An 11,859-nucleotide genomic window follows, 5' to 3' on the forward strand; every position below is an offset into this window, starting at 1 on the left:
AAGCTACAACTCTCAACGAGTATTTATAGTTTTTAAAAATTTGTGCTACAGCGAATCATTCAGCGCCGTTAGTCGAGATCACCGATCAACTCAGCGATCCGCCCTTTGGTAGGTTTCATTGCCGTCTTGCTCTATCTTTCAGCATCGTCGTGTTTTGGATCATTGGGCGACATAGTACTGCTTCACGGAACTGCTCAGCGACACGCCGACTGCTCCTTTCACCACCGATTTGATCCTTGCTTTCAGGGCTCAGCACACTAGAACAAAAGGCGAGGATAAGACCTTTTGGCGACTTGCCGAATGGGTTTGGCGATTCTCAGATCTTCATTTCTTCGTTCTTTCAGCTGCCTTTGTTTCTTTTTGCTAAGTAGTGTCCATGCTTTCCCTCCAACTCCAAACACCTGAAACTTAAGGATTTTCATCAGATATTGAGACAAAATATGCATTTGAGGACACTAATTCTATCAAAATATAGCCCTAAATGAGTCAAATTTGGGGACTAAATGAGTCCAATTTGTGGAATCATCAGTTATAAAGATGGAATTTTTTATATTAATTAATTGTAAAAATCAAAAATCAAATAAAAAAAGGAGAAAAAAAAAGATAAAAATAACTTTGCTTATATCTGATTTTATATATATATATATATATATATAGCAATTACATTTGTAATATTTTAATTACAATTATATTTATAAATGTTTTAAATTAAATAAAGAAGGCAAAAGAAGGTATCTCGGAAAGATATAAATAGTATAATATTAATGAGGAAAGAGAAAATTTAAGTGTAGTTATTTTCTGAAATTTTTAAAAGCATAATTATTTTGGGGAAAAAATGGAAGATAAAGTTTTGGCCGAGTTTTTTAAAATTTGCACATATATCATAGAAAGAATAGAGTTGATAAGCCAACTTCACTCTGTTTTGGACTGCCCAGCTCAATAAACGGTATAATGCCAACAATAAGCCCATAAAGAGCCAAAACTTCAGCAAAAATGAGAATGAAGATCATCCCTGTTGACACCAATTTTTGACCCTCCACAATATAAATTAATCATTTTGTTTCTTTAATTTTAAACAATTTGAAATAATTAGTTTTATAAAATTCCAAATATTTTTCTTGTTATATTTTATGTAATTTTGTCATTTTAAAAATAAAATATATGTTTTTATATAATTATGTATATAACTAATACATTTTATGAATATTCAAAAATCGTCTCAATTTTTTTTTTGTTAATTAGTATTAGTTTGTCAATAGTTATTTTTTTTAAAGATAATTGGTTAATTATTTTATTTTGTTAAATATTAAGAAGCTCGTTAGTTAATTATATTAATTCGTTTCATTCAATTTTTAGCCGAAATCACTAATTAACTCAATTTGGCTACATTTTACACTTCACGTTTTCGAGTCTGGATAAAATCCTTTTTTTATCACATTTTATTTTTTGAACCCTCTCAATGAAAATTCTGCATCTGACACTATTTGCAACAATAGTATAGAAATTTTGTTTTGATGTTCTGATGCCACTCTTTCTATGCTTCTTACATTGATTTAATGTATCGACTCTTGTACATGTATATTTTCTGTAATTCATGTGACATCAATTCAAGTCCACTTTGAACTCATTACTTGCATTTTATCTGGTTGAATTCAGAATTTGAGTTAGCCTTACGGTGTTCGAGTGAAAGGGAAACTGAAATTTATGTGCATCATATTATAATCGGAAAGGGCCAATCGGTCCTGCCAAATGATGAAATCATTATGATCAATATACATTTTATTTACCATGACATGTGATTCAACAACATCAATACTTGTGTGGTACAACCCAGAAGAAAGTGAAAACAATTTTTTATGCACAAATCTTTCTCTTTTTATTATAGTAATATAAAGGTATTCAACCTTTTCTTCATTAACAATCTCAATATGATAGTCATTTTAGCGAATAACCTTGAAATTTAACAAGTTTCTTTGAAACTTACTACAATACAAAATATTATTAATGGCCAATATTGTCCCCCCATGTAGTAATAAGGTTGCTCTCCCAGAGCCTTCAATTATTTTTGTACTATCAAATATTATATTAACATTGACCCCTTTCATAATCAAATGAGAGAAATTTTTCTATTATCTTAATATAGTGTGAGTTGTAGCACTATCCCAGAAGGCACATACCTCTATTACTCATCTTGGATCCAATTGAAGATTGGAAAATTTTATTCATCTTCATAAAATAAAAGTACATCATAACAGATAAGATGACTAGCAACATTGCAAGAAAACTTAAGTCTTTATATTATTTTATTGTAAAATTTTAAAATAAACGAAACATAAAAAAATAATAATCAAAAGCACATAAAAAATCAACAACATATTGTTTGTCATAACATAAAATCAAACATCAATTACGATCCCCAAAGAAGTCTTCAACCTCCAAATAAGTAATATCATTGAGGTCATCAAAATCATCATTCTTCAAAGCTAAATTCACTTCAATATTATCATTGTACATTTGCTAAGGTCTTGCCTCAACATTATTTTTCAAATGTCAAGTGTGACTCCATCTGGGCCTTAGAATAAGGTATACCACATTTATTTACCCTTTTTTTAAAAGAAATTTTGATAAATCCTGACAAAATGTTGAAGCGTCTAACATTCATGCTTCCAATGGCCTTTCATGCCACAACGATGATAGTTGCCTCATAAAGGACTACCTTGAGAACTCATATTGTTCTCTCTTTTATAATGACCACCACTACGATGATTATTATGTCGTTTTCTGCTATTGCCACATCCACACACATTATTATGGCCCCAGTTTTTATTTTGTCTTCTTTCAAATTGACCATATGCTTCTACCACATTTGCTTTCGATAATGGAGCAGTTTCAGTGGGACAGGATTCATGATTGTTCAACAAAATGGTATTATGTTTCTTAGCCACAAGAAGGCATGAGATTAAAGCAGAAGACTTTTAAATCTCATTTGTGATATTGCTGCTGTAACACCAAATTTGAGGCATGAAAAGTAGTAAGTCTTTTTCAACGTATCTTTATCTGTTATATTTTTCCCACATAATTTTAATTGGAAAGTTATTTTATATAAAATAGAATTATATTCATATACAATTTAAATCAGTCCACAATTCAAGTGGATCTTTCACTGTCAAATATTCGGCGTTTTTCATCCAAATGATGACCAAAAAAATCATAGCATTTGCTCTGTCCTGACTCGATGTTGCATTACCCTCAGTAATGGTGGTACCAAGACCTTTAGTGTCTAGGTGAATTTCAGAATCGAGTACCCATGATAAATAATTTTTGCAAAAATATCAAGTGCCACAAATTTCAATTTTGACAAATTTGACATGATGAAAACTACCATAAAAAGAGTCAAATTATATTAAAATAATAAATTGTTAACCATTGAAAATTAAGAATATCATATGCAGTATTCTTTAATAAGAAATTTAATTTTCAGCAATTAATAAAGTTTATTACCACCTTATATTTTTTTAGAGAATATAAAAACTGACAAATTCAAATGTATACTTGTGTTAAGAATCTGAAAATAAAAATAGTTATATCACCGAAACATATCTTATAAGAGACTTTGTGCTGATAACGTGTTATAAAATAAAGATATTAGAAGTTAAATAACAGAGAAAAGAAGAGGAAGAGTAGTAATGTGTTTCCTTCCAATATTTTAATATATATCTTTCTGGAGGTACGAGGAATATATATAAAAGGTAGGAATGTATTTGTATCTTCAAAGTCATGAAAGAAATCTTCAAAGTCATGTCTAAATCCTAAAAGTCATGAAGTGTGGATTTGCTACAGTACATCCAAATTTCATTATTTACAACAAAAAGTCATTTTTCATCAAAACAATATAACGAAACTATATACCAATTTTATTTATCAAAACTCTACATACCTTGCAATTTTTTTTACTATTATATTATGTTATACTCCTTCCGTTTATTTTTACTTGTCACCACTTGATTTGACACACCCATTAAGAAAATAATTACTTGTATAAGTATTTAACTACACGATATCTATTAAATGATGCTTAGTATTAGGTCTTGAAAAATGATTTGAAGAATAAGTATTTAATGTTGAGGGTAAAGCATGGAAAAAACAATTGTCTTTTTTTTTGGTAAATATAACTTTGTATTACCGGGAAAGAATATGTAGAAATAAAGCATAACCCAAGAAGTCAAACATGTTCGACTTCAGGCCAACACATATCACTTGCTTACAACCAAAAAGAAAAAAAAAACTAAAGAACCAAACTACTTCATCGTTCTTCATAGCAACTAATCCTACATTATTAGGAAAATTCAGCTTAGATAGAAATTCATCTGTCTCAGTTGGTATGCTAACTAGGGCTGGACATAAAATATTAAAAACTGAATTACCGAATCAAACCAAATTTTTTGGTAATTTGATTGGCAATTGGTATTTGGTATGGTATTCGAGAGTAAAATTTTAGAATTATGGAATTCGGATTTGAGTTTGGTATGAGACATTAGTACCATTTGGTATTTGGTATTTTCGGAATACCAAATTATTTACTTAATGAAGGTCATATATCAGCATATCCATTAATCATTAATACAATTCCAAAGAGAAAATTATAGAATAAGCATGAACAATCCAAATACATGTTTTTTAGTTGTATCAATTTGTTTTTCTTGATGTCTTCTTACTTGTTGATCTTCTATTATATCGTGCCTCCACATAAAAAAATAGAAATAATTGGAGAAATAGTATTAACTTTGTAATACAATCCGCTATAACTTCAATACAGTATTATCGAATACCGTACCAAATCAAAGTTTAATTTACCGTTTCTCGAATTATCAAACCAAAATTTTAAACTTTGGTATTTGATATCTACTTTAAACTACCAATTACCAAATTAACAAACCCAAAATTTGAAAAACTTGAACCGAATACCGAATGCCAACCCGTAGTGCTAACTTTAGAAACAAATTGCCTCTATCATGAATGTCTTGTATAATACTTCTAGTGAGTTTCATTGCAGACCTTTTCTTTCCTTGAAATTGTATGTGCTTCCTCTCTAACCATATGTAATACACACAAGAAGCAAGTTTCATACGATAGATTCCACCCTTAGTACTTTGTTCCTTAGCATTAATCCTTGCCCAGTCAATCTCTTGTTTCCATCCTATTAGATTTCTATCAATCCCTTGCCAACGGAACAGTGCTTTCCACACAATTTTGGAGAAGATTGATGAGTCGGAGATTTTAACTCATTTAGGACATTATTTTTGATAATTTTAGTGTCCTCAAATGACTAATTTATGCTCTAAACTGGTGTTAAAGTGTTGATTTGCAACAATGAAGGCTAAGGAGCAAGGCAAGGACACTACCGGACAAAAAGGAGCAAACAAGCTAAAGAAGTGAAGAAAAGTGATCCTGGTGATCGCCAAGACCACTCGGCGAACCGTAGAGTGGCTCTTTAGCTCGCCCAAAGTTGCAGTGTGCCAGCCCTTGGGAAGAACCAATTTGGCGACAGAAGTGGGCAGTCGGCCAATCGCCGAACGACTACGTGATGACAACCTTGATCGCCTAAAGTCACAGAACCCTGAAGACAAAAGGCCAATGCAAACTGACGATGGATTGGAGCAAAGGGCGAATCACCGACTGGTTCGGCGAGGCCCGACTTACTTCACCCAATGGTTTTTTAGGACAAAAATTGGGCAACTATAAATTGAAATTTTAAATGAAATTTTGGAAGTTCTTCCAGTTCTGATTCCCTGAGTTTGAGTTTTTCTCTGAGTTTTTGAGTTTTGATTGGAGACTTTGAAGCTTTTGAAGCCTAAACTTGAAGATTTGCAAGTGAGTTTTGGAATTTATTTAATTTAGACCATTGTAAAGACTTGAGAACCTTTACCCAGATCATGGCTAATGTGTTTGGTAACGGTTTCTCTCTTTTTATGATGTGTAGCTAAAACCCAATTCTTGGGGTGTGATCATGTGATAATTAGCTTAATTATCTTATGGATATTGTTGTTTAATGATTTAATTGTTGTTTTACTGTGGGTTTAATCATTAGCTGTGTTTTAATCCATGAATTGTAGTTGCAAATGCAATTCTAGCTTAGAGTTCTTGGCTTGCTTGAGGGAGAGGTTTTGGAACCAAAGCTTTAGATTAATAATTGTAGGTATTGGGTTGATATAGGTTCAGCTCAAGAGAGTGAATCCTAAACTCAATTCTACCTATCTAGCTTGAGAGAGTGGATACATTAAGGTTGTGGGCTATTTATCTTGTTAAGCTTGTCGAGACCGAGAGAACCCGCCTGAACCATAATAGTTGTTCGAGAGAAAACTATTGCACTTATAGCCTAGCCTACCCACAATGATTCAGTAAATTATTGTTAAATTTTAATTACCCATATAGTGTAATTAGCTTATAATCGATCACATCCCAATAATTCCTCTTAATCTTGTTGAAACCCCTGTTTTAGTAATTGTCTTAGTTGTTACTTGACAAATCAAATCCCCTCAATCTGACATTTGTTGTCACCCCTTTCAATTTAATCGTATGTTTTCGATAATTTCTATTCCTACCACCAATTAGATTACATTCATAACTTTGTAATTGAATTTGAACTTGTACCGCTCCTTGTGGGTTCGACTCCAACTCTTCGTTGAATTTTATACTAGATAACGATCGCCCACACCTAGTATTCGATGAGGTATGATTGAGCGTTCATCAAAGATGCATTGGAAGAACAAGTGATCAGTTGTTTCATCCTCTACCTCACATGTGGCACAATTCTTATTATGTATCATACCCCAAGTAGCTAGTTGATCCTTAGTATATAATTTTCCCAACATTGCTAATTGTAGTATGAATAACCATTTTGGACCGCCATCGTTGTTACATGTGAGTTTCCACCACTCCACTTTTGGGAAGTCCCCTCTTAACTTGTGGTACATATGTTTAATCGAATAATGCTCCCGCCTAATAACGTCAACGTAGGAGAGTCCAACCCTTGGTTTCGCCTTCAATATCTATTTTACTACCCATGATGCTTGTCTTGGGTTAGTATCCCATGTATTTCCCCCTTTGATGTAGTAGATGTAGAGACCCATTGGATCCATAATTATTTTTTTTATTGCACAGGTTTCAGAGATGTTTTCCAATAGCCGCTTGATTACAAGTTTTTAAGTGCATAACATAACAATTGATGGACTATTTTAGAAATAAATGGCAAGTAAAAGTGAACGAAAGAAGTAATAATTATAAATTATAATTTATATTATAATACTAATAATAAACAAACTTGATGGACTATTATGAATTATCCGAAACAAAATTCGTTTTTCGCTTATCCTACGACAAAAAAGGAAAAGTTACTTGGAAGAGTACCTTTTAACAAAATAATTATTGATTTTAGCGATATTTTTTATTTATTACCATTTATAGCAATACTATGTTAAATTTGCAATATGTATTAAAAGTGAATTATGTATGCAATATATGTGTATTATAGTTTATTTATTAAATATATTATGCTTATTTGGTAAGAAATTGACATATTTATAAGTGTATTAAAATATGTGATAAATGTATTATCCATCAATAAAACTTGTATTATATGGAAATTTTGTATATGTATTAAAACTGTATTAAAAGTGATCAAGTGAAAATAAAATATTTATTGCTATAAATGGTAAATATTTTTTTAATATAGTATATTTATGTAAGTTACCAAAAAAAAAGAAAAAAAAACGAGGTTCCTTCTAGAAAAAAGAAAAAGAAAAGGTTTTTTTAGTGTTGGGCATATGCGTTAACGATAACATTCTGATTCGGCATCACAATCGGGAGTTTACACGCAACTGGAACCACATTCCGCCGCCGAGATATTCTTCAACAGAGACGCCGTTGTCCTGGCGGTTAATTAAAGTGTGATTAGGGTTCCTGAACAATGGAGTCTTTACAACGCAGAGTTGAATCATGGATCAGAGGCCAAAAATCGAAGATGTTGAAAATCACTTGGCCACAGCAATGGAAGATGGTTGTGCGGTGGCCTTGGGCCGATGCCAGAGAGCAGAGGAAGCTGATGGAGGATGAATTCAAGAGGAGGAAGAAGCAACTTCAGGATCTTTGTCACGCTGTTAAAGCTGAATCTGTCGCTGACTTGCAAGATATCCTTTGTTGCATGGTGCTTTCTGAATGTGTATATAAGGTAAATTTGATTTCCTTTACTCGAATGTTCACTTTTGGCCTTTGAATTCTCATAACTAACCTGTTCTAATATAGTTACACTTCACTCTGACATGCCCAGATGATAGCAGCAGTGTCAATATCATAAATAACTTAACCCTTAAGAGCAATCACTGTGGGAGAAAAGTTAAAAATTAAGACACTTTATCAGAAAAGTAAAACACTCACACTCTTTCCGCATAAAAGCTCACAACACATTAATATTGAAAGTATTCGAAGAACTTCCTCTTTGCTTACCTTCTAATTGAGCTCTAATAGATTGATATTCACATCAGAATGTCTCTTGTAAGAAATGGGACAATGAAGACAAGTAAGTTTAAATGAATAGTTGTAGTCATCACTTAGAGGACACAACTTCGACAGAAGAAGTGATGCAGATGCAGTTATCTGCAAGAATTCTTAACCATATCTTACCATTTCTTTGGAAATATCCGTTCATAGCACAATGGAAACGTCCAATTATAGAACGATGTGCTTTGCGGCTCCAGCTAGTGTTTCCCCAACTTAACAGGTGTCTCAAAGGCAAAAAGGATATAAAAGCTCCAATCGTATGCAGTGCTTTAAGTGTGAAGTACAATTAAAGAGTGATTTTAGCAAAGAAAGTGTTGATGAAGAAAAATAAAAAAGTATACATATATAATGCAAAAAGAATTGTAAACACAAACAATGCTATATGAACCAAGGAAGTGATAAAATTCCAACTAAGTAGAATATATGAAGTAAAAACCATGCTAATCAAGTCCAGAACTATTGCAAATTTAGGATTAGGATACATCTATGCAATTTAAGTTTTTAATTCAGATTAACGATTAGCTTTTTTGTACTAAATTCTTACCATCTTTTTTCTGATAAAGTAATAATCTTATTGATTTGGGACAAACTGTGTACAAGCGGTATAATACAACTATGAAATTTTAAGTTTTAATTCAGATTAAAGATCTATTTCTTATACTTAATATATGTTTTTACTTTTTGACAACAACAACATAGACCTTACCCTTGTGGGGTAGAGACTGTTTCCGATATATACAAACTCCATATACAATCAATAATTCAATATACTAAAAAACAGAGAACATGCACAAATTTGCAGTTCTCTAGGAGACTCTCAATTTATACAAACAAGCACTTCGTGCATGTAACAAAAATTAACCAACAGAAGGAGGGTATTCCCGAATGTACAAAGTTATTTCTACCCTTCAAAAGTTCTCATGTTCCTTTTCTTCCAAAGAACCCACATGAGAGCTAATGGGGCCTCATTGATTCCCTGTATCTTCTTCTCTCCAGTTGTGTAGCAAGCCCTTCAAATTGAATCCAGCATTGTCCACTCCATGCCAGATCAGTTCCAAGTTCCAACACAGTCTACCACAATTGGGTGCAACTTGCAGTGCACTAGTAAATGGTCCTTGTCTTCTCCCGATCATCTGGCACATGAAGCACCATTATTTTTCACTTTTCCATTTTATTTACCAACATATTCATAAATAGTGTGTCTGTAGCAATTAATATGTGCACTTTATTAGCATTACTCTATTGAAGATAAAGCCTGTGTACCTTAGTGCTTCACAAATTGTCACCTAAGAGAGTAGAAGTATCTAGCTCTACACCTCTACTCAAAAGAAAAGTATCTAACCTACAATGCACCTAGTTTTAGGACTTAGCATTCATTAGGAAACTGTTGTAAGAAAAATAAAAGCTTCGTACTTATCATGAAGGTATGCAAAGACATGTGGATGCACACCTGAATCACATCAGCTTCTCAACATGTTCAAGGAGCTCCTTATTTTTCATGCTATCTGAGCTCCGATAAATTTGTAATCATGTTCTTTCTCATGCAAGATTTTCAAATATAAAAGGTATTACGCTTCTCTTGGTTGGTGGCAAGAGAGTCTTCTTCTAACCCAAGAGAATTTGACAAGAAGGGGTTTTCATTTATGCTCTAAATGCTGTCTATGTGGCTCAGAATCAGAATCCAATAGCCATTTATTTCTTCATTGTCCTTTTGTGGAAGCTGTTCCTTAACATTGTGGGTCTCAAATTGTCATAAAAAAAAAAGAACATTGTGGGTCTCAAATGGTGTATGCTCTCTTAAAACTTGTGACTTATTAAGGAGCTGGAATTATAATGGGGGGCATGGTCAGACAGAAGAAATGGTGCAAATTGGTTCCTGCTTGCATATGGTGGACAATACGGAAGGAGAGAAACTCTAGAATTTTTTTGAAAACAGAGGCAGCTCCTTACAGAATCTTGAAATGAAGTGCTTTCTACTGTTTTACTTTTGGTGTATAGAAGGTTTTGTAGAGGAGGCTGAATCATTAGTAGATCGGATAGGCACTCTGTAATTGTTAGATTACATTAACTGGTTATGCTCTCCTCTTTCCCTGTAAATATGGTTGTGTCACTACCCTAGTGCTTATTTTAATATAATGCGTTCTAAAAAAAGAAACAGCAGATAGAGGCCACAATGGGGCAAACTGAAAAATATTTATCTTGATCAGTTTCAAATGAAAAATATTGAAGTAGTCGTAGACCATTTTTGTTGCTTAAAAATGTAACATCCTCTCATGACAGAGACCTGAAGCTGAAATGGTGCGGGCAGTGAATAAATTTAAGGCCGACTTCGGAGGAGAAGTTGTTTCCTTAGAGCGCATTCAACCTTCTTCAGATCATGTTCCACACAGGTTCTTTTAGATCATAGTAATCACATTATTGTTTTCATTTTTATTTTTTCTTTCTCCTATCTCAGTGGTATTTTGAGTTGGAATTGACTGGTTAGAGCTGTTATTATATAATTAGCTGGATAAGATGGTTTGTTTATTTGTAAATTATTGATAAGTTGAAGGGTTGAGCATTCAGTGGCTTCATAAGATGTGAGAACTGGTAGTGGTTGTCATGCAAACAAATCTGTGTTGCAAAAGTTACTGCACATGGTTCTGTGTTTTACTTGGATAGTTGTGCCTGTTTCCGGAATCCGGATAACATGGAGAGGTTTATGATAAGAATGCCAGGAAGATGATTGATGTGCATCGTAAGTGTTACGTTTCATCCAATCTATAAAATTCATTGCTCAAAGTTTGATGAAAACATGTTCATCCGTGAGTGCTTAACATAATATATTTTGAACTTCTTTTCTGCGATAGAGAAATCAGGTAGTAATGGATGTTTCAATCTTATTTCAGATTCCTCGTAGACAGATGAAATCGAATAATTCAATTTATCTCCATGGCCCCCACTTTTCTCACTCCTGTTTGACATCTGCACCTGCTTGCAATCTTCCCTTTCCACTTTGTGTGGCCCTGCTACCCCAGTGGGTTGTTGAGTAGGTAAGGGAGGGGGAAGGATGATGGTTCCTGGTGTGTTAGTGATGTAGCTGGTAACCTAAAAAAGCTGTTTCCCATTAAGAGAATTGATTTCTCAAAATTCAATTCAAGATCAATTACCATCTCTTTGCATTTTCAAAAAAAATAAAAATCAATTACCATCTTTTTGCAGTTATCTTTTGTTGCATTTTCTGACCATATATTTTGTTTAATGCATTGCCAAGCAAAAAAAAAAAAAAAAAAAAAAAAAAAAAAAAAAAAAATTGTTTTTTAA

The 11,859-nt window shown here is 32.9% G+C and overlaps 1 protein-coding gene across 7 annotated transcripts in view; it reads left to right on the forward strand.

Moving 5' to 3' along the window:
• Positions 1 to 7,807: 7,807 nt before the first annotated feature.
• LOC102582813 (uncharacterized) overlaps positions 7,808 to 11,859 on the forward strand; it is a 29,496-nt gene continuing 25,444 nt past the window's right edge. Inside the window, exons 1-2 of one of the 7 annotated variants that reach the window (XM_015315226.1) lie at positions 7,808 to 8,227; positions 10,837 to 10,946. In XM_015315226.1, coding sequence (XP_015170712.1) covers positions 7,967 to 8,227; positions 10,837 to 10,946 — 371 coding nt within the window. In that variant the 5' untranslated portion in view covers positions 7,808 to 7,966. The other 6 variants (XM_006361264.2, XM_015315223.1, XM_015315224.1 and 3 more) reach the window with 6 other exon arrangements.

This window comes from Solanum tuberosum, unplaced genomic scaffold (assembly GCF_000226075.1).
Source record: "Solanum tuberosum cultivar DM 1-3 516 R44 unplaced genomic scaffold, SolTub_3.0 scf00326, whole genome shotgun sequence".
Classification (NCBI taxonomy): domain Eukaryota; kingdom Viridiplantae; phylum Streptophyta; class Magnoliopsida; order Solanales; family Solanaceae; genus Solanum; species Solanum tuberosum.